The 27,144-nt window shown below is 38.0% G+C and overlaps 2 protein-coding genes across 4 annotated transcripts; one reads left to right on the top strand and one right to left on the bottom strand.

Moving 5' to 3' along the window:
- Positions 1 to 231: 231 nt before the first annotated feature.
- LOC116257065 (uncharacterized) lies at positions 232 to 5,985 on the bottom strand. The gene is made up of 10 exons (XM_031633680.1): positions 5,881 to 5,985; positions 5,004 to 5,104; positions 4,766 to 4,885; positions 3,386 to 3,453; positions 3,156 to 3,264; positions 2,983 to 3,051; positions 2,598 to 2,655; positions 1,610 to 1,845; positions 1,463 to 1,514; positions 232 to 474 (listed from the first exon to the last, which is right to left on the bottom strand). The coding sequence occupies exons 2-10, from the start codon at positions 5,004 to 5,006 to the stop codon at positions 407 to 409; spliced, it is 783 nt and encodes a 260-aa protein (XP_031489540.1). The 5' UTR covers positions 5,007 to 5,104; positions 5,881 to 5,985; the 3' UTR covers positions 232 to 406.
- Positions 5,986 to 6,831: 846 nt separating this feature from the next.
- LOC116257373 (nuclear pore complex protein NUP133) lies at positions 6,832 to 26,580 on the top strand. 3 transcript variants are annotated; one of them, XM_031634047.2, is made up of 9 exons: positions 6,832 to 7,262; positions 10,249 to 10,373; positions 10,464 to 12,269; positions 17,095 to 17,801; positions 18,578 to 18,736; positions 19,129 to 19,468; positions 19,989 to 20,053; positions 22,986 to 23,126; positions 25,784 to 25,921. In XM_031634047.2, exons 1-8 carry the CDS (start codon positions 7,072 to 7,074, stop codon positions 23,091 to 23,093), a joined length of 3,501 nt encoding a protein of 1,166 aa, XP_031489907.1. In that variant the 5' UTR covers positions 6,832 to 7,071; the 3' UTR covers positions 23,094 to 23,126; positions 25,784 to 25,921. The 3 variants fall into 3 exon arrangements, with proteins under 3 accessions (XP_031489907.1, XP_031489905.1, XP_031489906.1); XM_031634045.2 differs by lacking the exon at positions 22,986 to 23,126 and having other exon boundaries at positions 25,784 to 26,580; XM_031634046.2 differs by lacking the exon at positions 22,986 to 23,126 and having other exon boundaries at positions 10,252 to 10,373; positions 25,784 to 26,580.
- Positions 26,581 to 27,144: the final 564 nt, after the last annotated feature.

Genomic DNA, 27,144 nt, shown 5'->3' on the forward strand with positions numbered 1-27,144 from the left:
GAATGGCTAAAAAAAAAAAAAAGTCAACTCTAAAGTCTCACTGCATATATTATTTTCACCACTTAATCAATGAACTGCTGATGGAAAAACACCTTCACTTTCAGAATTCTCCCAAGCCCACTTTCAGAATTCTCCCAAGCAAGACAGTGTGATCGGTGATATGTAACCATGAGTTTCGGTAGTCTTCTGAACAACAGTTCAACAAAAAGATTTACACGAAAGAAAGAATGATTACTCAAAGAAAGCGCTCTTCATTACAGGAATTTCAATAAGTACCAAAAACAGAAGATGTGATAGTGCATTCTGTAGCATACAAGGCCAGAAATGTCTACTTAGCAAGTGCTACCGCACGAGAAAGCCTACAAAAACTGCAACTTGCCCTTTGTCGGAAGACCGCAAATTGCTCTCAAACAAGCAAAACTGCATTTATGCAGCCGTCGTTCTCTGGATTGTTAGTAACTTGTGCATATTTACCTGCAACAAATCAGAAATTGTAAGTTGAGCATGCATTAACTCAGTTGACTAACAACCCAAAAAATGTCTAATTTATCATCAAGTTACCAAGAGGACACAATTTTCCTCTCCTGTATATAAGAGGGACTTTGTTTTCTTTGTTTCAGAAAGGACCGATGTTAGCAAAACATGGCCTTGATGCCTCAACCTTTGTCCATAAAGAATGCATATCAAGGGCCGGAACGTGAATGAAAGTTGCGAAACAAGAAAATATCATCATCAGCAAGAAAATATCATCATCAGCAAATAGCAGAAGTTCCAACTATATAATATGTTTGGTTTTATAAAGGTGTCGAACAGAACCCAGGTCCCCTGCCAAGGGTAGTTGCAAGGAAAATCCAGGATGGATCATCTAAGGTGGACAAAACAAGAAACCGGCCCACATGGGATTAAAATAAGATCGTCCTATAGATTCCAACAATGAATTAGTTAGGCCATCTGATTGAGGCCATCTGATTTTTCTGCAAAGTGACTTCCAAACTGCAATCCACGAGCAGTGAATTGTGAATCTGGGGAAGTCTCTTGTGCAGGACCATGTCACGGTGAAGGAACAGTGGATCAGTAGCAAATCACAATAATAAAGAAACTGAAGCCCAAAAAACAGCATGTCATTTCAATGTAGGACCAAATACTCAAATCCGAAGATACATTAATGGTGATTTTTATGGCTAAATGGAAAAAAGTGGAAGGGCCACAACTGAAATTTGAAAGCCCATAAGGGCTAAAAAGGTTCGATCGGCAGCAGCACCAAAGGAGAACTGCTAGCAAAAATAAGATATAGAAATCCCCATAATGGCAGAGTGTAACCACCAAAACTACTCAGTAAAGCGTAGAAATCTTTATGTAGGCAGACAAGTCTAAACATCAAAAAGAGTAGCTGAATTATTACTTCATTGAATACACATGCATCATTGGATTAGTAAGCTCTCTTGCAACAACAGAAACTTACCCCACACAACCTTTCCAGCAGGGGTCACCAAACCAAGCTCGCTAACGTTTACCTAGAAGTTTGAAGAGAAACAGAAAGTTCAATTAGATGTAAAAAAACATGTTTGTTAAAAGAAATGCTGAGAAAGAAGTCCACTTCTGTCTTTACCTCAATAATGGTACCTCTGGTGATAACACCTAGGGATGTGTACATTGGACCATTGGGGTTTTTCTTAACTCCAATTATTTCAAGATTGAAGGTACATTTAAGTTCTGGATGTGTAACATGTGCTTTAGTGAATCGTAACGCCGATGGACGAATGAACCGCTCGTATTTTGGAGGTTTCCTTGTGAAACCAGGTCCTACAAATGTGGCCTTGGTGACCATCCTTTTCCACTGCTTTGCTGCAAATGAAAAATTAACCATTAACACAGTCCACCAACAAACACTTCAAAAGGATAAGATATTACACTCTTATTGCTGAATCCTTTTGGACCAAAATCGGCAAAATAATATCATAACGATAGTATTTTTGTTTCCTCTTTTCTGAAAATGAAATCTTTCATAAACTTTTGTTGACCTAAGCTACATATTTGAGTCAATTTGTTATTGTCAGATATTTAATCAGAAAACACTTTTCTATGGTCTCAGGAAAATTTTATCTGCATAGCTATTGCAGTAGTGATTCTGAGGTTCCTCACTCTAATCTCTGCAGGAAGATGAATTGAAGCCAAAATGAATGACAGAAATAAATGAAAAACAGAAATTCACACGGAAATTAGAGCAAAAAATTTTTAATTCTCTTCGATAATTGTCAAAATAACAAAATGTGCCCTCAAATAAGGACGGACTCCTATTCACACTAGATGTTTGGATCCAAAACCTAAATCAAATGGACAGTTAATGAAACAGATAAAAGGTGGATCCATTCTCAGATCCAAACCACACAGATTAGCCCTGCGTCCGCTATGTTGCACACACATGACATGCAGTGTGCAAGAAACACAGACAACAGAATCTGCAAATTGCAGCACGACCAACTGACTGTCAATTACTAGTTCCAAACAATAAGACCATCTTAGGAAACTTAAAAATGAAAACAATATTTGTGATGACATAAGTGTAGCAATATTTTGATGAATACAATAAGACCTACTTTTCCTTTTGCCGGAGCGGACTACTCGAAACATCTCATCTTCAGCAACAGGCCGCACCTGATCACATAAAACACGGTAAGGGTAAAGCACACACTAAAACCACAAAACAATGCAGAAAATGGTCCAAGAGCACAAGCAGATGCAATCGCCTAACTAAGAAACCAGGACTGTAAAGTACATCTTATCTAGTAAAGACGTATGAGAAGGACCTCGAGGTACTCGAAAGGCAACCATACCTAGAGAGAGTAGATTGATTCAAGGAAATCAAAACCAAGCCCTGAGGCATGATCTCCTTGAGGAAGGGTCCAGTTTTGCAGCAAATATCAAAAACTCATATTTCGACTTTTTTCCAGAAGAAAAAGTCTAAATGAAAAATCACTATACCTTGGGCAAAGGGACTTCCCATTTGCCGGCCTTCTCCTTCCGCTTTTGCTTGATAGTGTTGCTGAGTACCTTATCAAGAAACATTCATGTGCTGATTTAGTTAAACGCACCTGATGCTCTTAGTTAATAATGCATGAAAAAGCAAATAAGTTAGCAAGTTCATGGAAAGATACCTTTGCCCGTGCTGTTGTTTCACGATCCAGCAAATATGCAGGAATAGCTCCATCTTGAACATTATCATCTGTTTTACGCCTCACAGATGATTCTTCATGCATGGCAATCCTGCCGAGAGAGCAGACATAAATTAACAATAGTAAACATGTGACAACATTTTAGCTTGCTGAAAGCTTAAATAGGTATTTTTATTCGAAAGCAGAGTGAGGTTTGGTTCATAGATACACACGTTTTCTTCATCAAAGCCTTCTCTGCATATCGCTTTTTGGCAAACATTTTCCCCTTAATACCAAGAGCCTGTCACCAGAGTAAACCAAAGAATGTGAGACAAAATCAAGTTAAATGATTTGAGAACTTGTGACCTTGATACTCAGGAAAGGTTATCATGCTAGAAACTAAATCACAGCAGAAGCAACAAAAATAACATGCACAGCATTCTGACAAGTAAACAGTGTTTACAAGGAAAAATACATCTCCAAGAGCTAAACATCCAAGGACCATAAAAGGACAATGCAGGCTGCCAATTTAGTAAAGCTTCCTTGAAACACAGGTTTATCAGCATCAGAGCATTAATGACTGTTGTTTAAGTGAGGCAGACAAACCAAAATATGTCTTTCCTATTCAAAACTAGGAAGATGTTATACTCGCAAAATCTACCTAAACCTTTGTTTAATTGAGACAGAGACACCAAAACATGTTTCTCCTTATTGAAGTAACTAAGGATATGCTATACTTGGAAAATCCACATAAACCAGAAGTCCATAAGCAACAGACACATTCCAGGAAGAGTAACCTATAAAATATGTGCAATTTTTTTTTAATTTTATGTTTTCTAGAGGATATGTTACACACTTATATTTTTGGGAAGAAAGAGATTGGAAAACCTATTACCTCATAGCTTCTTTTGCTTCATTATTTTTAAAAGTTTTAAAGCACAGAGAATAATTAACTGTCTGACAATGAGCAAGGAACATCCATGCTAAACAGGATCTATTGAACCATAATTCATTTGATATCTATTTTGACTGTTCAACTAAATATCATAAGTAAATTGATCTCAGTTGGCCAGTTGTTCAATCTTACCACTAAGCATTCTTGCCTTTCCCCAAGAAAATTTGCATCTCTAAAATATCTCCTAAAAGTAATTCAGTTTAAAATTTTGCAAGAATGTTATTGGTAGCTACAGTTGAATACTTGAATTTAATGGGATCAGGAAAAAGCTGAAGTTCATCATCTTTGTGATCCCATAAACAAGGTCATCATTTGTTCTTGTGTTTCCATACACACTAAACTGTCGATCAAAGGACAAGCCAAAGACATCCTTGTAGCTTTGAACACGTAACAGTTTTCATTCTTCCCCCTATTTTCTTAGCTACTTATCCCTATACTCATTTGGAAGACCAGGCATCAGATTTCCTGGTTAAAAAAAGTCCAAATTTTCTCAATGATTCTTCACCAATGGATGTTTCTCAAAAAGTTCCAAACACTCCATTTTTTTTACCAAACCAGTGACCAAAAGAAAAGGAAAAGAAAAGGATTACCACAATGAACAACCAAAGAAGGTGACAAAGAGAAGGGGAAGGAGAAGCTGGGATGGGAAATGGTGTACCTTCTGGGCGAAGGCAGAGCGCTTGTGAACCTCACGCGCCTCCTTCTTGCGTTTCTTTTCAAAGTGGTCATGGCGGTATCCATGCCGCTTCCTGTGAAGCTCGATGTAATCTCCCTGCGGCTGCAAGCATACAAACGAAACAAAAATAAAAGACAGAAGCAGAAGCAGAAGAGTCATCACCGATAACAATAACCAAAATTAATGGAAATCAATAGGATGAGAGAGAGAGAGAGAGAACCATTGCTAAAAACCGGTTGGAAACAACGACAGATGTGGCAAGAGAGCTCAGCAAGGGCTTCAGCAGAAGGCTTTTGACTCGTTACTTGAATAAAGTACCGACTGCATACCAAAGAAGCAAAGAAAATTAGTACCTGCTTTATGCATGCGTACAATGACTTCCTACTTAAGACCATGGTTACATTTTTCAACCCTTCTTCTATGCTATCTCACAAAGGAATAGACGATTTTTTTATCCCATATTGTGGAAAGTAGATACACCCATTCGTCCAGATAAACATTCGCAGTTCATACTTCATAGATAAGCACAATTTCTCAAATTATAAACCCATACTTCTAGATAATCGAGTGTAAAGTCCCTCCCCAAGGAGGGAATTGAGTATCCGCCAGCACAATAACTTACTTCCCCTATTTCTATGCTTTCAGTTCCATACGAAAGCTAAAACCAACAAAACCCCAAAGAACAATAAAAACAACCTACTTCAAAGAATCATTAAATGAAAAGACCAGAAACCACATTGTGTCCATCAAGGACACAAGATAACCGACGTAATGATAAAGAAAAATGAAAGGAGGGAGATAGAAGAAAAAGAAGAAAGTAGTCAAGTACAATCAGCGAGGAAAAAAGCTTGCAGTTAGTTAAAGTTGAAGTTCCTCAGATTCAAATTTAATTAGACCCTTTTCCTCCCCGTTTGTTTATCAATCAAAAAGAAAAACATTTACAGCACAGGATTAGCATCAATCAGTTGCCGTCGTTTTAGTATGCAACTCTGTCAAAAAATATTGATTCCAGTGGATTCGGCGGCCACACACACACGCAGAGAGAGATTTTCGGGCTGCAACAAGAACATAAAGAGAAAGAGATATAGAGAGCTTACCAGAAGAGACGGCCCCTCGACCGAGCACACGCAAAGAGAGGGGAGACGCGAGCAAAACAAGAGGGAGGAGGGGAGACGCGAGCGGAAAAACCCCTAACACGTTCCATGGGCCAGGTGGTTTAAAAAGGAAAACAAAACGCGTGGCAAGAACAATTTGTTCTCAACGTTCTTGTGTCCGCCGTTTGGTAGCAGCGCAGCTGTTCCCTTTACCAAACACGTACATTATGTCCATCCTAGGTGCCGGCTCTCTGGGATGAGATCATGAGATCGGCATTTCTTTTAGTTGAACACATAAAGCACATTATCTCAAAGGGCTTATGTTCCGCAATCACAATTGAGCTGTTTTTATATTTCAAATCTAGAATGTGAGGTTTTTTTTATGTACCTCATGATCTAAGGGAAAAAGAGTTGGATGGAAGCTTCGGTTCTTTACCAATTAGCATATTTACTTGTTCAACTGCAGCGATTATAAAGTGCATTAACATTGGTATTAAACACAAAACCTATTTGTTTACATCAAATTAATGGAATAGCACAAATCCCGTTGTCTCAATAGAGTAATAGAGTGGAACCAACAAGGAGTTTAACATTCCAATTAAATAATGAAATACTCATTATGCTTACATGAAAAAACATATAAAACAGCTATTAGACAGGAAATGGAACAAAGCTTGAGTCCTCAGCCATTGGCCATTCAAAATCATCCGGTCACTTGCCCCAGCATCATTTGGGTTTATGGACATATTTTTCAATTTTATAAAATAAAAAAAATATTTTAAACCACATAAGAAAATAGAAAATGAAAATCAGTTCGTATCGATCTCGTGTCGTATCGGCAAACAATCAAAGACCATACGTATCGGGCCATGTGATTCAGTGCGGAGCGATTCAGACACTTCTCTCTCTATTTCCCCCCGACGCCTGTCGAGAAAACCAAACCGGCGTAAATATCACCACATTTTTCCCTCGCCTAAATCGTTCAGGAGCCGGCTCTTCTCTGTCTGTTCAAAAACCTCCTCACCGCGCGGGCAACCTCCCAGTCCCACATCGCAGCCCTAGTGCCTCTCTGGCTCTCTCTACAGTGCGACACACGGAAGAGCCTAACCAGTGGAGGGGAGGAGGAGTGGAGGGGAGGAGGAGTGAGGGCATTCAGAACTTGCCATTTCTGCTGCTTCTTCCTCTTCGTTCTTCATGTTCTCTCCTGCCAGCAAGAGGCCTAACTTGGGCGCCCACAAAGGCCGGAGCTCCATCCATGGCGCCCCCGGATCGCCTGCCACGCCGCCGTCGAATGCCCACAGGCCGGCCCTTGGCGGCCTTGTTCCTAATCGGCCGGATTACGGAACGCCTATGCCCAAGAGTTCGAGATTTTCCGGTGTCTCCAGGTAGCGTTACCGTTGTCTTCTCGCTTTAGATATGTTTGCTTATTTTTTAGGCTTACGCGCAGTCGTGATCCTGTCCTTTTCATAAGAAGTGTATGACGAGTTATAGGAATTATCCGGCCCTGCGACGCGGCTCTGTAATCTGGACATTTCGGGGTAAGTTGGGGTATTGTTTTTTATATCAACTACTAGGAATTATGCGATCCAAGCATGCAACATCCAGGGATGAAGTAGACAAGAGAGTGGTGGTTTGGCATAAAAAAAGATCGCATAGCCGTCTTAGTTCTCTAGGCGCTGCCTAGGCGTGCCTGGCCTAAAAAGGCGTCCCATGTCTAACAGACTTTATTCTGTTACTAACACTTCAGTTCTTTGAGAGTTCTTCCGTAATTAAGTCCTATCTAGCTAAAATTAATTGTCATAATCAAGAATTGCATTTAATCTGTAAATGAAGATGAAGAAATTTACCCATATGGAACAAACTTTTACTCTGTTACTTGTGTACTGGATATTTGATGACCATGAATTGATAAGAATATGCATCAAAGAGGTTTTTTACTACATAGTAATTTAGGAAATGCTTTATGCTTCATGTGTGGACTATCATCTACACAGTTCATATTGTTTCTTTGCATGTATAACATCAGACTATGTGGAAGTGAGGTCTGCACGTATTTCTCTTATTGCTAGACATGCACCAAACTTACCATAAACCTAGGTCTCACATGGTTAAGAAGGCTGGCATAGGTTCCACAAAATGTTTTAGAGCACGTAAGATATATACAGAAATTCATGGTTTCATAGAATATGTACTTAACGTACGGCTGGAACTTCCACTTGATGAGTTGACATAGAATATGTAATTAACGAATAGCAAACCTTACTTAAAGAACCGAAGTTATATAATATAACTGCACATAATATAAGTATATACGGTATAACAGTGTATAATAAAATTACAGAACTTAATTTGAAGGGAAGGTGACTTTTCACCTTCCCATGGACTAGACGTGCTACCACCTAGTCCAGCCTAGGCGCATCTAGGTGCTAGTCTAAGACCTATTGCCTAAGTGATGGACTTAGGCGACAGGTGTGGACTCATGCCTAGGTGTGGACTAGGCGACACCTTAACAATTGAGATAGCCGGTTCCCAATTCTTGAAGTGCATATAGAATTCTGTCAAGGTAGTGATTAGTTATCTGATACAATCTGTTGGTCATAGATGCCTTTCATTTTGATGACGTGTTGTTGACTTATTTGATTCTTCTTATTCTTATCTACAATCAGATGATACTTTAGATGCATGATAGTATGATACTGGGTATGAATGTGCCTAACAATTATTTGGTGTCCCAATCTTCACATGATATTAAGACTGCAACTTTGTGCTGCAATCCCTTTTGAAGTGAATTATGCAATCCAAAGTCTAAACTCTCTGGTTCTTTGATGTATATGTCCAAGATGCAGTCTTCTGGACAATGAACATGTGATTCTTGCTCTCAATGTCAACTTCTATTTAGTTGCAAGGGCTGGTCAACTTTTAGGCACCAGTTTTTAAAAAGTCCCAGTCAAGACCAAAAGAAAGTTAAAGTTAACAAAGTTCCCATTAAAGTGATTAAACATTATGGGATTAATTAAACCAATGATATGCCAACATAAAAGATAGAAAACTTCTCACAGATTATTCTAAATTTATAAATGTTAACAAATCTAAAAGGAGAAAAAGAGCTGACGTGCCTGCACCTGGGTGATCCTAGATACTAAGTTTGTGCTTGAGAAGCTTAGGCAGAACCATAATGTAATTTGTTTAAGGGGGGATTAATATGGTGAACAATTTCATGTGCTTGTGTAGGCTTTCCTAAAGGACATAAATTCACAGTTAAGGGTTGTAGGGAGTGTTTGGAGGGACCAACTTGGTGAAAAGTGAAAACAAACTCATCATTACTTTTCTTGTTTTCCCTAGTGGAGAATGCAAGGGTTGAAAAGAGGGCGTTTGTACTTATAGGTTAAATCAATACTCCGTGATGCAGCAAATGGCGCCATAACAGAATCCTTGGTCATAAATGATAATTTGGAGTTGGTTGGTGAGTTTCTTTGTTGATGATTTCCCTCCTATCTCTTACGCAGAAGCATTAGGAAATAGTAATAAGTTTTCAAAGAAAAAGAATACTTTATGAAAATAACTACTAGTAAGAGGACAATTTAAGGACAAGGAAAATAAACTTGTAAAGGGATTTAAGAAACTTAATGATGAAAGAATAACAGACAGAAATAGGTGACTGATGAAGCAACCTAGAATAGAGAGAGAAAGACTGGAAAAAAAAAAAGGAAAATCAAGATGAATCATGTGCATGGAAACTATTACCTTGTTTGCCATTTTAATCGTTCATACACATGCTGGACATGGACCTTCGTGTCATGAAAAGATAAACCCACATCAATACCTTTACAAGAAACAAAGGAGAGTTATACTGCCCTTGGTTTGGCTTTTGGTTAAGTGCTTCTCCCCAATATTTCACTTAGACATGAAAACCTTGAAATGCTGATTGCAGGAAAAAAAAATAGTAAAACAATAACTTGTAAAAGGTTGTTTGGGGTTTCTTGCCCAATAATAAAACAAAGTGTTACAGCTAATAGGCCTTCTAAACAGCTGCTCTGGGAAGTAGTGATCTAGAGTAACATACTTATGTGCCATGCTTAAGGGACGGATAGCCTTGTATAATGGCTGTTAAATTAACTGAGCAGCTTCTGCCTCTGCTCATTTTGGCTTGTGGGAAGCTTTTTGATGTTCATCTCGAAGGCTTGATGAGCAAAGGATAGCTTGAAGCCTTGAACCTAGATGTTGTCTGCGAGGAGTATGTGCAAAGAAAATGCTGCTTGTACAGAAATAATTTATATATCTCCGACCTTGGTTAAATGTCTTGACTCATTTTCAAGCTGCTATTTTCTCCTTGGTTTGTTATTTCTGACTTGTCCTGTTCCCTTCTACAAGTAGAATTCCTTTAACAAAGAAAACAGAAAAAGGAGCAGATGACCAAATTCAGCCTGTACAAATAGGGGAATTTCCACAAGTACTTCGTAGTGCACAAGCTAGTTTACTTCGGAAGGGGGTGACTGGTATGTGGTTTAATTTCCAATTAATTTTTTACAAATTGTGTAAAAATTTGGTTTTTTTAAGCTTACTTTTCCCTTTCATTTTCCTTTTAGATGGCTGCATGATATCTGGAGGCATGGATAGAAATACTTGCTTGTCCTGGATGATATGTGGTCATCAGCTTTTCATTTGGAGTTACATGTCCAGTGTGGCTACTCAAAAGTGCACAGTTCTTGATTTGCCTGATGTCCTTTTAGAAAGTTCAGGTTATTCTACAAGGTCAAGGCATAATAACTTATTACTCTGTGTTGTTAAATGGGATGAGGAGAATAGAAGCAGTGAAGTCTTGGAAAACCAGTGCTCTGTTGGTGTTATTTTAGTTAGCGGGAAAACACATGCTCTTGCATACTGGAATGATATATATTCGGAGCCTGAGAAGGTTGCAGTTTTTAGCCATCCAAAAAATGAGCATAAACAGATACATGAGGCAAAAGCTATAATGGCAGATACAAGTGGAAACTTGAGCAATCTATCGGAGTGTAACTCTTTGATTGTTTCTTCAGTTCCTGACTGTGTAAGGCATGAGTGCCTTGCCCTTGCCTGCCATTCAAATGGTGAGGTATGGCTCTTCAGGTGTACTTCTGATGGTGTATCTAGGGAAAAAATTTTTGCAGTGTTAGACAATGGTTCATCTGGGGGTATGGATAGTAGCACTCAATACACAAGATCATTATGTTGGCGTTGTCAGGATGTTTCCTCAAAGGAATATAGCCGGCAGTTTCTGATCCTTACAAATCAAAAGATTCAGTGTTGGAATATCAACCTTACAGGGGAAATAAATGCTTCTAGGCTATGGTGTCAGGAAATAACTGGCACGGATATTGAAATTGGCAGTCAGAAAGATCTGACTGCTCAAAAACAAGTCTGTCTTTTGGATATGAAGGTGGACGATGCTGGTAAAGAGCTGACAATTTTAATTGCTACTTCTTGTAAAGATAAAGTGGGAAATTCAAATTACATTCAGTATTCTGTACTGAAAATGCAGTATAACCATGCTCTTGAAATGTCCAAGGAAAATGGTGCACCTAAAAATCCAAAGGTCTTGGAGAAAAAAGGTCCTATTCAGGTGATCCTTGCTAGCGCTCAGATTGAGGAAGATGACTTTTTGACTGCCATGCAATTGCGTATTGGTGGGAAGCCTTCTGGATCTGCGATGATACTGTCTAGGGATGGGACTGCTACAATTGCTCATTTTTGGAGGGAAGCTGCTAGCCTCTATCAGTTTGATTTGCCGTGGGATGCAGGGAATGTAATTGATGGCTCAGTTCTTCTTTCCATGGGATGTTCACAGGAGGGTGCATGGGTCATACTTACTGAGAAAAATGGCATATGGGCTATTCCTGAAAAAGCTATTTTACTTGGAGGAGTAGAATCATCCAAGCAACAGAGTCTGCCCTGTCTTAGTGCAAATGAATCATCTCCTGGAGAAGAACAAAGAAGTGTTCCATTTGCAAGGGATTTTGGTCCTAGGAAGGCTAGCTCTGAAGCATGGGAGATTGGTGACACAGGAAGGCCTGTTTTGATGGGTAAAATTCACCAATCTGCTCATGATAAGGAAATGGAAGCTTTGGTTCTTAATTTTTTTCATGATTTTCTTTACTCTGGGAAAGTTGAAGGTGTGTTTGACAAGTTAAAAAATTCTAAAGCATTTGAGAAGGATGGTGAAACAAATATTTTTGCGTGTGCTAGCAAATCAATTGTAGATACACTTCCCAAGCATTGGACAACTACTAGGGGAACTGAAGTTGTAGCCATGGCTGTGGTGTCATCCCAGCTTGTGGAAAAGCAGCAGAAGCATCAGAAATATCTCCACTTTCTGGCTCTGTCAAAGTGCCATGAAGAATTGTCTTTCGGACAGCGTATGCAGTCGAATACCATACTATCTTTTCAAATATGTTCAGTTTCTTCTCTAAATGTGCAGTATTTCATTGTTTTATACTTTTATTAAATGTGCGTATTGCCTTTGATATCTTTTCTTGGCTACTTTAATATTGTAAAATGCATAGTGTAACTGTAATCTACCTACATGGGAATTGTTATGTGCCATAACATACTACTAAAACATAGTTGTTGAAGATGTTTAAAGAACTTTTGCAATTAAAAAAAAAATCTTAAAGTTATAATGCAAACATACAACAATGCCAATTATGAGTTGCAGAGAGAGCGGCTGATAATCAATATTATTTTGCTATTGGCATCATGGGTATCTTATGGGAAATAACTAGAATCAAAGCTTAACAACTTGATGATTGCAGTGGACCATGTTGAGTTGTACAAATAAATGAGCTCTCCTTCAGCCAAAAAATTGACCCTAAATTCAAGTTTTCTTCCTTAAATGTGAACGGCGCCTTCATAGTACTTGTAACTGTTACAAGATTATGCAAATACAATTGTATCCTCTCTCTTTGTGTGTGTGTGTGTGTGTATATATATATAATGCCAAGTGTCTGTGTGTGTATTTACATATAAAATTATATCTAACTGCCATAATATTTGCAAATTAAATATTTATTGTACATAGGCTTAAGTAATTTTATTTTTCCATTTTGTTTTTGCTTTGTAATTTTTGTTCTCTAAATTTTGTGAGTGCTTTTGATATGGGCCGGGAACTAGCCCAGTATTTAGCCCCTCCTTGCTCCTTGAATACATTTCACGTTTGCCCCCTTTTTCTTTATGTTTTTTTTACTCTTAATTTGGGTGAGAATATGTATTTATTTTTATCTTGCCCTATTGTGCATACTGCATACTGTGTGTTTGTGAGAGCATTTAATCTCCTCAGATGTGTGAACTGAAATTAGGTTTTTTTGAACCTTATTTTGTATCAGTTTGAGCTATCATAAGCCCCCCTTGCTCATGTGGCTCCCTTGCCATGACTACAACTAATGCAAAGTATAAGAGTTGATCTCTAAGAATTTGGGAAATTATTTTGTGATAATAGGAGTACCATCTAGATGGCTGACAATCACACCTCCATGGGCACACTAAGGGTATCGTTGTTTACCTTGGATCTGAGGTCCAATAATAGTACTATCTCTCTCTTGCATTCTGTACACACACACACATATTCAGACACACACATACAACCCTTTTCTCCAGTGTTATCTGTATCGTATGATACAAAATCGTATCATACGATACAGACACACTACACGAAATGCATGTGTATTGTGCCTGTATCAGCTGTATCTTATGATATGGCCCTATATCATACAATAAGACGATACAGGCCGTATCTTATTCTTATGACACGGCTCTGTTTTTCAAAAAGGGGTATGATGCCCCCTTTTTGTTGAGATTTTTTAAGAGTTTCTCTCTCCTTTCGTTTTCAACATTTCCAAGAGTTGTGGGAGGGTGAGTTTTTACTATTTGAAAAAGAAATTACCAAGAAATCATTGTCTTAAGGGAAAAATCACCAGCTTGTAGGGAAGATGATGAAGATGAAGAAGATAATGATTCTTGTATTGATTGTCAATAATCATGATGTTACTTAGTCATCAACATTATTTCAGTTCTAATTTGAAGGTGAATGACTATGGATTATATGTTTTGGTGTGGTGTAAAATACTTTAAAGTTCAGATTTTATTTTATAGAATGTTTATTATGTTTGTACTGGGTTTTTTTTATATAACACATTTTTCTTGATTTTTCAAGATTTTTCTCTATTTTTCTATTTTTTATGAAATCACTAAGAATTCATCGATTTGGGAGAGCCTACTAGCCGGTGAAGATGCTTTCTCGTAGTGGGAATGGTGGGAAACTTGGAGAAAGAGAGTTTTTTGCTATGTCACATGGGTGCGGGCACGGTACAGGTTCGGGTACCAGCAGTATGGGTTCCGACACGACAATTTTGAAAATTGTGGGCACGCGCGGGTATGACAAATTTTATATTCTAGAAAATGATAAAATGAAAAAAAGCATTAATAATCTTATAATCCACAAAAATTCTCAAAATTAAAGAAAAATGGGAGGAAAATATAGAATCTTAGCAGAAGGGAAATATAAAAGAAGGGAAAAATTAAAATTAGAGAAAAAAATTAAGTTTGAAAATATAATTTTAAATGTTTTAAAATGCAGCCGTACCTCGTACCCGTGTTGCCATACCCACATACCGACACAGGTACCTGGGCAAAAATGATAGTACCTGTGTCACTTAAGTTTTTTGGTTTCTAACACCAAGAAGGTAAAAAATTACTCATTTTCGCTGTTAAATTGTTCATTTCTCTTATTTCTTACAGTTAATCGTAGGTTTTTACTTATTTTGTGAAGATATGATGTCGGACCCTACATGGCTGTGGTGTACAAGAGTGAATCCCAAAGATAGGCAAAAAATTACGTGTAATCTAAGTCATAAGAGGTTAAGACTCCAAGTATTAAGACTCTAAGTCCTAAGATTCTATAAAATTTTCAAGTTTAAAATTGTGATGGATGCTTATTATGTTATCTTAAATCTCTGATTTCTTATTTTTGAATGTGTGGATATACATGAATGTTCCTTATGTATGATGATTTTTTTATATTGTATATGTTTTTCTCTATTTTTTTATTTTTAATATTTTTTAAATAACAAAATTAATTTTACAATACGCTACGCTACATTTGCGATACATTACAATACGGTGTACAGGTAGGCCTGATTGATACGCGTTACGTTACACCTTTTACAACATTGCTCTAAAAGTATTCTCACGGGCCTTTCTTTTCTTATCAACAATCTTAAGAGACATGGTTCTGTCACCACTGCCTGTTCTCTTGCATTGATCAGCAATCTTTTGTAATCCCATACTCTCTAAATTTGTCTGTAGGAATTTTGTTACATCATTGAATTCCAAAATTTGCTAACTTCAAGAGATGCGTTTTTACTCTTGTGTAAGATCCAACAACTGAATCCTCACAATATTTACACACAAAACATACTTTTCCACTGCTACCGTTGCCTGCAGCTGCATGTTTTGTGACCACCTGAATTGCTTTCCACAATGGTTGCTCTTAGTTTGCACTTACAGAACCAGGCTGCGAGCCAGACTTTGATTGTGTAACATTATTTACACTTGATGAAAAAGTTCCTATTGCTGGAGATTCTAACATAGTAGTCTTTCTTTTCCCTTTGTCAGCCATCAAGTAAATTTCACCTTCAAATTTCAAAACTGAAAAGTTAAATGATAATTGATAAATCTAACATATATATACAATATTGCACTTACAGAGAACCAGGCTGTGAGCCAGACTTTGATTGTGTAACATTATTTACACTTGATGAAGAAGATCTTATTGCTAGAGATTCTAACATAGTAGTCTTTCCTTTCCCTTTGTCAGCCATCAAGTAAATTTCACCTTTATTTCAAAACTGAAAAGTTAAATGATAATTGATAAATCTAACACATATATGCAATCTAATCCACAAGCTGCTGATCCGAGCATTCATGATTAATTATATACAACAAATTGCAATTATACTGTATTACCATATACCATTCAAGCATCAAATCCACGAGCTGATCACAAAAAAAGGAAAATCTATCGCAACCAATATGATGACAGAAAAACATGTAGGAATCCCAAACAGGCTGAAGAACATAATGTAAGATTCAAACATAAAAAAATATACAAATCAAATAACAAAAAGATAGAAAAAAAAAAAAATCAGCAAAGCCCAACAAGAGGAAAATCTGTCGCTAACATGCTTATGAACAAAAATAAAAAAATGCTATAAACAGAAAGTTAGAAAACATAAATATAGAATATAAGAAGATGAGTTGATGACAACATAACAACAAAAAAAATCGTCGGAAATCAGCTGGAATTGCCGGAATGTTCAAAAGAGGAAATCAAAAGTAATTAGGGAAAATGGGTAAATCTGCAAGGGGCTTTTCAATTGAATGTTGGGAATATCTAGTTGGGGCGGGGGGATGGGAAACCCGTCATGTAACTAGTAGGTTGGCCGAAAAACGGCGTGAAATCCGACGGAAATAGAGTGTGAACTGTGAAGGGCATCGGTTGATGAAGTAGTTGAGTGCACCTGCCTAAACCAAGCGGACGTCGAGGAAGCCTTGTGGCATAGAGTGGCTGGACCGGTTAGGTAGGCATCAAAAAATTGACCAAAGAGGAACGAGTGCCCGTGAGCTAGTGTCCGCTGGCGAGTTTGACGACGCTGGAAAGAAGACGATTCGCCGTAGAGAACCACTATTCGCCGGAAATCTTCGTCGGCCATTGGAAACGAGCTTTTCACGAAGCACAGGACCAGCAGTCTTCCTCGGTCGTTGGGCAGCTGAAGGGCTTCAACGAAGCCCTAATACGAGAGAATAAAACCCTTGTTCGACAAGGGTTTATGATTTTCAAGTTTTGAAAAGAAATCGTTAAAAGGAGGACATATTTGTCCTCCGCGTGTCCTGACTGCATCCGACTCGGCATTGACCCGAATCGGGTGCACCTCCGACGCGCCATATTTTACAACAGGTGCGGCAGACTGCACTGGACATGCGTTGACTGTGTCGGGCCGCACCCGCTTCGGTGCAGATGCAGGGGCCTGTTAGCCAAATACTTGTGACATAGGTTCTGATTGTTTCTTATCTCTCATCACTTTAAAATAACATATTATGGTGTGACTATGCTCTTGTTTTTCCTTTCCTGTTTGCTAGTAATCTGACTTTTGGATGCACATGTGTTGAACCCTGGGCACTTTGCAGGACGATCTTTGCAAATTATTTTGGAGCATGGTGAGAAGCTTGCTAGCATGATCTGTTTGAGAGACTTGCAAAATGCACTTAGCCAAAAAAATTCCATTGATGGGTCTGGAGGTAGTGAAACATCTGGTGCTCTTTGGGATTTAATCCAATTAGTTGGTGAGAAAGCAAGGAGGAACAATGTGCTTTTAATGGATCGTGAAGCTGTAGAGATATTCTACAGCAAAGTTTCTGAAATTGAGGAGATCTTCTCATGTATACATCATTATATTTCATACATTTCAGAGAAAGTGCATCCATCTTTGTCCCGGATACATCGTGCTTGTGAAATCTCGAAAGCATGTACCATGTTGGTCAGTGCTGCTGTTAACTACAGGAAGATACAATCAACATGGTATCCATCTCCTGAAGGCTTATGTCCATGGAACTGTGAGCCTATAGTGCAATCTGGCCTTTGGAGCATAGCTTCCCTCATTCTTCAGCTGCTAAAGGAATCTCAGGGATCAGATCCATCCATAAAAAAGGAACTTGTTATCCACTTGGAAGAGCTTACTGATGTTCTTTTGGAAGCATATGCAGGGTCTCTCACTGCGAAGATAGAAAGAGAGGAAGACTACAAAGGATTGCAGATGGAATATGCTGTTAGACGGGATGCTCTCCTTGGTCCCATGTATCAACACGTGAAGGAGTTAGCAGAAGCTGGATATAAGGTCTGATTTATCCATTTACAGTTCCACCCCCATTTTCATGTAATTTTCTTGTGGCGACCTCAATACTTTATTCCATAACAGCGTCACATTGTCACAAACATGTGTATGTATGAGTATACAGAACACTTTTAATGAGTTTGGAAGCAATTTTTTTTTCGTGCTGCAATAACATTTGATCTACTTGGTGGTGTCCTTTCACGTACTTTTGTTTTAGGCTTTTAGCTATTTTCTTCACTAGTATATTTGCAATTTGGAGTGTCTTTACTGCATTTTTTCTTTAAAATGTTTGACAATTATTTTCTACCAAATAGCAGAATGTAGTCAAACCTGAGGACTGGATGTAGAAGCTTTGTTAGATGATTCTTCAACTTCATAGTCTCCCTAGTTGGGTCAGACCTCGCTTCTTTATCCTGGAAAATCAGTGCCTTCATTAGGGTAACAGTAGTGAAGAGAAGGGAAAATAAAACAACATACAGCTATGTGATTATAACAGAGGAAAAATACATCGATCATTTCTGCTACCGTTTTTCGCAACCATGACCAAAGTTTTGTCGTATAGAAGAGCATGGTAATTGGTACACATGACTGTTCTTGGTCATGTGATGGTTGTTTCATCCCTGTAATAACATGTCTTGGGTTTATAGTTCTTTTTTTGTTTGTTTGCAAGTTTGGAATATTTACCAGTTAATTTCCTTATTACGAATTTAGTTTTGGTGTACATGTGACATTCTTACTTGTGGAATTCTTAAACTTATACTTGCATGTGGCTCTTGCAGGACTCATGTGAAGGTTCTGAAGCTCCTGAAATGAAAGATGCTATCCTTAAGGAGTTTTCTGGACATTTGATAGCTATTGCAAGAAGACATGCAGGCTATCAAACATTGTGGGACATTTCTTGTGACTTGAATGACACAATGCTTCTCCGAACCTTAATGGTATGCATACTTTCTTGATGTTAAAAGCTTTAAATGTTGCAATGATGCCTTTGATCTCATTGCATTGTGCTTCTCTTCCCAGGAAAGTGAGGAGTTCATGCAGCTGGTCTCAATTTAGGACTGGCTGAACTGAACTCTTCTCTTTCTCTCTCCTATCCCTCCCCCCTCTTACTACCCACCCTCGCTCTCATTTAGTGGTTATTATTGAGCATCAAATGAGCAGAGAGGAGGAGAGGATATAGGTTTGAAAGCGGAAGAAAGAAAGAAGGGACTTGTTCAGGACACTCCTAGTATATGTGTGTGTGTGTACATACTACATGTTTGTCTTATGATTCATTTCACAATATTTCAAGTTTCTACAGTTTCTTGAATGCTGCATCTTTTCCTTGCAGTATGAGAGTATGGGATTGAAAGAAGGTCGGTTTAGTCATTTTGTCTTTGAGAGGCTTTATGAGAATCGTCAATATTCCAAGATTCTGAGGCTTGGGGAGGAGTTTCAGGAAGAGCTTGTTTCATTTCTTGAACAACATATGGATTTATTGTGGCTTCATGAGATATTCTTGAACCGTTTCTCATCTGCGTCAGATACCCTTCACAAATTGGCACTTTCTCAGGATGACAAATTCCAAATGACAAATGTTGAAAGTTTTAACAATGAGAATACAAGGTCTAGTCTGTCTCTTGTGGATCGAAGGCGTCTGTTGAAACTTTCCAAAATATCTGCATTCACAGGTTTGTTTTCCCTTAATATTTTATAATGGCTAGAGAATGGTTTTGTAGCTAAACGTTGATGCTTTTTTTTTGTTTAAATATAATGTTATGAATCATTTTGGTTAAGTTTTAGTTTCTTTATTTTTTGGCAAGATTCATAGTGTATATTCTAGATTTATAATTAGTTTTGATATGTGTTATTATGATCAGTTTCTGTTATATAGTGATTTTGTACTTGCTATTTTTGAAATGGGTTGCAATTTGCAACTCACAAGTTAAATTACATTACATTGCATAGCTCACTAACGAAGATTCGTATGACAACATGCATCATGTCATGGTGCATATTTTGTATGAGGCATGGCCAATATGGGTTATGCACAACCAGTAGTAGCTTATTTTGCTTCATTTGTCATAGTTTTCGGGTGTTTTTTTCTCTTGTTATCTTCCTATCAATATTTTGGCTTCATGTTCTACTTCTGACTGTTCTCTAGTTATTTATAATATTTTCTTTAATTTATTGGTGATACTTCTGATCTAGGTCGTGAGCTTGATCTTGAGAAGATACAGCGCATTGAAGCAGATTTGCATATTTTGATGGTGCAGGTAAATTTCCTTACATGTAATGGATTGTGCAAATGAAAAATAGGCAAGGCAGTTGAATACTTGATTACAGATCTATCATGAGATTTAAATTCAATTCTTTCATGGTGGAAAATTAGGCACCATGTGGTAAGCTATTGTCCAATGATCTCTCTCTCCCCCCTTGAGCTAAGCAATCTCTTGTTGTATATAGCAGATGCATGGTTGCCTTATTCTGGGCCTTGTAAGAAGAGGTATCATTTATAAGTATAGGCAGTTGATGCAAGGATAACATCTACTAGATAGAACGGACAAATAGTTTATTCTAGTACTAAATTGCAAAAGTAACATAGATAGAACCTCTGTAAACATCACTCCAAGGTTCAAATGCCTAAATAAAACCTCAATATAAATCACTTGGAAAGTACTTTAAACTTTAAAGTGTAAAAGATGTTCTTAGGAGGGCTGAACTACAATCTCCTCAAGGCAATTGCATATGTTGGACATATAATACTCGTGAATTGCTACATACAACTTTACACCTTTTCTTAGACATGATTGATGTCTTAGGCAGGCATGGGCATTGGGCCTGCCTGCCCCAATGTCCGAAATCCGGGCCCGATGCTCGAAACCCGGGCCCGGCCTGGTTACAATAAAAAATATATTGTTAATAATAAAAATATTATTTAAATGTTACCGGGCCGGATCGAGCCCCATCAGGCCCACTCGGGCTGGCCTATCGGGCCCGTACTGGGCCGGGTTTTTCGGGCCCAGACCCGGACCCATACTGGGTACCCGCGCGCCTAGGTTTAGTCTTAGGCATGCATGGCTCTCTTATTGTTGAGGAATAAAGAAGAAAAAGGAAGAACAATTACTTGAGGAAGAACACACACACAATCTCTCTCTCTCTCTCTATATATATATATATATATATATATATATATATATATATATATATATATATATATATATATATATATATATATATATATATATATATATATATATATATATATATCCTAACAGCTCTGAACCAATCAACTGGGACAGTTTTTATTTCTCTTCTGATTAATGATCTATGCTGAAGATTTAATGGAGAATGAGATTGAGTTGTGCTACTTGCACAACTGAGACAACTCCCTCTTCTGTCTTCATTTTGTATTCTGCGTTTAGTGATCTTTTTTTCCGTGTCGAAACTGCTACTAGCTCTGAGGGTAAGTCCAGCACCGAGCAAGGCGAGGCCGCGAGAGAAGGGGAGATATCCCACTATTCGTTGTCAGAATCTATATGTGAAAACAAATAAAGCAAAAAACACACAACCAGCATACAAAGATACTGAATAAATCACCAGATTAACAGGTATACGAAATAAGGACAAGGAAGTTCGGAAGAATGCAATTTAGAAGGGGGCACACCCCCTTTATATGTGGAAGGGGATGTAGAAGGATTAGCCATTGGCTGGCTCAATGGCTAAGAATCTAGGCATTTAACGAGCTAATGTCTAGCATCTAAGGCCACGTTTTCATTTGACAAAATGGTTATTAACAAAAAATAAAAACTAAATAATACAAGAGAATAAAGAAAATAACAAATGCACAAGATAAAAAAAATTTATACATATTTAAAATAAATATGTATGTGCCTTTATTTACTGATATTTATGTACACAGACACAACGAGATTACAACTTAACACACTCTTCATTTTCACTGGAATCTGTTACACTGAAACTGCACTTGCCTCCTACCATCGAGCAATAGTCCTCTTAATGGGTTGATGCTAAACTTAAAGTAAGTAATAAATCTAGAAAGCTTCTGTTTTCACCTTAAAGTTTTCTTGGACTTCCTGCCTAATTTGCATCCAGAAGATGAGGAAGACAATAAATGTTTTATCCTAGCTCGTCCATTTGGTGGTGGAAACAAGCGGATCTGTGACATTCCCTTGAAAAGTTAATACTTCAGAGTTTCAACTTCCACTTATATAGCAGATTGAATCTGCAGATCTGTTACTAAGCCACTCTGTAGAGCTGGCTTAAGAAGGAAAAAGATTAGCAACACATGGTCATTTATGGTCTGTGTTCACCTTGAGCAGAGAACTGAAATGTTTTCTTAGGTATTTAAGGCATTTCTGTCATTTTCATCTGTTCATTGTGCTAACACCTATGTGCTTGTATAGGGCACCTTTGTACTCCAAAGGCATTAATACTGTAATATATCAAGGATAATCCCAAGATAAGTGTGCATGATTCATGGGATCCCAATTTGTTGCCTTCAGTTTTATCATTTCCTTCTCCTTCAATGGAGGACCTGCAGTCATGCGACCCATTCTCTGTATTGTTCTTTCACTAAGACCCTTCAAGTTCACTGCCTCAAGGAGATTGCTCTAGTGCCATCTGAAACAAGCTGCCTCCTAGTAGGACTTATTTTTTATATACTCCTGAGCATGAGTATGAAAAAAAAGCTTCAAACAGTTCCACAAAACTATTGTAGAATTTAGGAGAATAATACCATAGAAATGACATTCAGACTATTCAAAACAAGTAGGTTGAAGATGGGTTGGTGACTTATATCAGAGAATTATCAACGCCAGTAAATGGTATGTGAAAGAATGCGTGAAGAGTTGGGGGGTACTAAGAACTCTCTGTTATCTTGAAGCAAGGGATGAATTAAGGCTTAAAACTTTAGGATAGGTAAGTCGACATAATACTCTAAGGGTCCATTTGATGGCTTGGAAGAATTTAACGTGGTAAATTAACCATGGTAAATTTTTCTGGAAAAAATTACAGGATGAAATTTCTCCCTCTTTCAATCTGAGGTCCTGTTTGATGACAAGGTAGAATTTAACGTGGTAAAATTAACTCTGTTTGATGCACAAGGTAGTTTTTTGCAGGGTTTAACCCTGTTTGATGCACAAGGTAGAAAATTTGAGAAAAAACATACTGATGTGTTGTATGCAGAGGATTTGCTTCAATCGCTGCCCGTACTTGTCAACAATTGCTGTGTTTAAGCCAAGGGTACCACTTGGAGGGGGTTTTAGTTCATACGCTTGGAGGGGGCTCTTGTAAATAAATTCCACCCTTGTACCGTACAAGTTTCATGTGAGTTGTGCATGATGTTGAATGTTCCCATGATTTTGAAAGTTTATTCAGATGCATGATTAAACGAAGGCAACATAAATAGAGACTGAAGAATGAGTAGAGTGCCTCATTTTAGTGATGGACATATTAATACAGAGATTGACTTCATTTCTCAGCTATCATGCACATCATAAGTAGTTTGGCCATATGTTGTTTCCATCTTTGCCATACACTTACAAAGGGGTTGTACCATTTCATGATCATGGCTACTCCAGGTGTGTTACTTACATGGTTATGAAACATAGGTCAGATGAGATGAAGCAGCACTTTAGAGAATGAATTTGCCATAGTGCTCATCTCATCTAAAAAAGCAATAGCCTGAATGAAGTAACAACTTAGCCAGAAAATGGGACACTTGTCGATAGAGAAATTGTATACAAAACAATCAGCCCCTTCAGAAACAACTTTTAATAAGTATTCATGTAGTTTTTTCACATGTACATGAATTAATATGGGGAGAAGAAAAACATCAACTTAAGCACAACAGCAGAGGAAAGAATGAAAAGAGTCATCTCTGCCCTTCCTCTTCTTTCAGAGTTACGAGAGAAGTAATCCATTGCTTCCATACAGCACCTTCTAAAATAAATGCTGGCAGGAAATCTCTTTTTACATCATCCTTAACCTGCTCAAAACTCTTGTCGCTGGAGAATCCCATATATGTGAAAAACATTAATAAATCTAGTGGTCCAAATAGAAGCCCGTCAGCTGCCACTTTTGCAGTTACAAAGCCCACCATGTTAGGCATGAATCGAAGCCGGTGCTTTATGAAACGGCCCAAACCTTCGTATCTGCATGAGACAACGTAAAAAATCCAGAGAAGTAATGAAGGAAAGAAGTAAATGAAACCACTGCTACTTCTCACTTCTGTACATCCTAGTGACTATTCTCATCTTTCTTAGAACAATTACAAGCAGATTACCAGAAAGTGAATAGGCAGGTGGAAACTAAATTGACATGCATAGAGAAGGCAAACAAAGCTACATTAGACTGACCATACTTGGATCCCTGCAATCTCTAGATCGATTTTCTCCTTTTTTTTTTCCACTGAAAATCAAATGTTCATACTTACAGGTAACATGAGTAGACAAGTGGAAGCTACTGAAAATCTTTACACATTGTAAAAAATGATCCCAGAAAATTGAAGGCATCTCCACACAAAAGGGAAAAAGAAATTCACACAACTTTTAAAGGATTTGTTTATCCAGTGAGTTGAGGTAATTTTTGAAAGAGCACTTGATACAGTTGTGAAGGAAACACAATTTGAGGTAAGGGTTGAAAGAGCCTTGATACAGTTGTAATTGCCAACCGGTAATTACTATTTGTCATTCTCAAAGAAAAAGTAATTAGTTTCCTTATTTAAAAAAAAAAAAAAGGCCAACATGGACTGATCTGTTTCAGCCTATATGCTATCTGTAAGCAAACTAAAAGTCCACTTGATGAGAGACGTTGAATGCCATACAGTAGATGCAAGTTATGGCAGTCACTATGTACAGAAAGTTGCAAACGTATATCTGCGAGTTCTCAAGAGTCAAGCCAAGCAAGAGGAAGTGGGAGCAGTGGCGGCAGGGGAAGCCAAGCAAGAAAAGAACTGAAAAATCAATAAAGCCCAAACTTAACTTCATTCGTATAATCCCTTGAAACCAACACAGAAACGAGAGGAAAAGGGCTAAGAACGAAACACAAATGAATCGGAAAGGTGGACAACAAAGACCCCACAATGCCCAAACCTCGCATTTCCCTCATATTACCAGTGAAACCAGAACTGAAACAACAAGAAAAAAAGCAAAAGGGGATTTAGATTTACTCTGTGAAAGAAGCAGAACAAATGATGACAGCGAACGAACCGGCGGAGTGGCGACGGTGAGAAGGGAGATATTCTCGAATGCGAGGGAGGAGGAGTTGTCGTCGACTGCGGAGGGAGGAGGAGACTGGTGAAATGAGATGGGCGTGAGAGGGAAAATATCGAGCGGGTGAAATTTCACCCGCTCGATTTAACGAAAAACGGGTGAAATTTCACGCCTTTTGATACGTCGTGAGACGGGCGGGTGAAATTTCACCCGCCCGTACAGATTTCACCCACTTCTCTCGTTTTACCCGGGCAATCAAACGGGCCCTAAAGGAAAAAAGAAAAAAAGAAAGAGTAGTTCCAGAAAACACTATGTTTTTGATTCTCTCCAACTTTATATGTTTGAGAAACCAAAATAAAACTGCCAGACTAGGATTGGAAGTGTGAAACTGTGTTTATGATCCAATTGGAGCATTTATATATTTTTGAAGTTTTGAAGCAACTATTTTGTAGTATATTGAACCATCTATATGAGTTTACTTTTATGTGAATTTTGTTTGCTTTTTAGTAGAAATGATTCATTCTGAAATGTATAAACCTTGATTATTCACTTGCCTGCAGTTATACCTTAGCTGTTTCTTATCTTAAAGATCAATCTTCTTACACGATAGCCTACAGAGCAACCTTCTCGGCTCTGGTGTATTTTACTTTCTTTTATCTCTGGGGAAACGTCTAGCTTATGTATTCACAATCAGCTAATTGTCATACTTTAATTAATATAATATTCCAATTCACAAGTCTAAGCATTAAACTTTTTTCCATCTATTTGCAGCAAGAGGTTCATCTGCTCTATGATTGTGGAGATCGGCTTATTCCTCCTGCAGAACTTATTGAAATCTGCTTGAGAAGCTCAGAGCCAAGACTGGTTTTCCGAACATTTGATGTGTTTGCTTGGACCAGCTTTTCTTTCAGAATGTCAAACAGAAATCTCCTGGAGGAATGTTGGATGTATTCAGCAAATCTTAATGACTGGGGAAGGATATACAAGCAATCAGTTTCAGAAGGATGGAGCGATGACAAGATATTGGAAACACTGCAAGAAACAGGCTTATTTAAAGCAGCAACTCGGTGCTATGGTCCAGACTCTCAGTTCTATGAAGGAGGATTCAGAGAAATACTGCCCTTATTACAGGAAGATATAGATGCAAGTGAAAAGGATTCATGTTCGTCCGTAGAGGCAATCCTGATGCGACACCCTGATTTTCCTGAAGCAGGGAAACTAATGATCACTGCAATAGTGAGGGGTAAATTTGGTAATGGAGTTGGAGTTGTACATTCACCAATGATTTCTACCTGATTATAGTACACTTTTTGTCATTTGATCATGAGTTTACACAAGCTAGGATGGCCTAAAATCAGCTAAAATGTTTCTAATGCTATGTGCATGTTAATCTGTTGCTAATCAATGGGCATCATTTCATCATTTAATGTAACATAAGTAAAGCTAGTGTCTTGAAATGTTGAATATTTCTGCCCCCTGAAACAGCCTTAAAATTTTCTGACCTAAACATGCTGCCAGTGCTACTACATCCAGATTATGGGCAGTAACGACTTCACACTTCACAGAGATATCATATTTTGTTACTTCTCTAGAAACTGAGGCAGTAAATGGTACCAGCCTTTTACTAATCAATTTGGCAATGATGTTAGGGTGTTCATCAAACTGGGTGTGTATTTCTGGAGTTACAGGATTTAAGGGTGGTGTATTGATCAAGAGGCAGGATTTTGATTCTGGAGGCATCTATTTTTCTGCATAATCAGGGTTTGGCTCATCATTTATTTTCTGCAGATTTAAGAAGAAAAATCCTGTTAAGTGTTAAGTCGAAAGGAGCTTCATTCAGGTACTAGGTTCCACATATTGGTCATATCAGTACATTGTTGCCGTAGTTCCTGCAAGTGTCAGAGCTTCAAGCATTTTTTTCCGATTGCCTTTTAACTTGAATTCCCCAGATTTAGCGGCACTGCATTGTTCTTTTCACTCATTTTCTCATTGTTTCTTCCTTGCCTTTCTCATGCTTTTGTCTTTTCACTTGACATACGCTTTCACAAACGGTGCAAGCATGCCCTTTCGTTTGGTTCTTTGTTACCTTTTGACGTCCAACTTTCAGCTTTACCTTCATATAAAGCTTCTGG

The sequence above is a fragment of the Nymphaea colorata genome, chromosome 7, assembly GCF_008831285.2.
Source record: "Nymphaea colorata isolate Beijing-Zhang1983 chromosome 7, ASM883128v2, whole genome shotgun sequence".
Classification (NCBI taxonomy): Eukaryota; Viridiplantae; Streptophyta; class Magnoliopsida; order Nymphaeales; family Nymphaeaceae; genus Nymphaea; species Nymphaea colorata.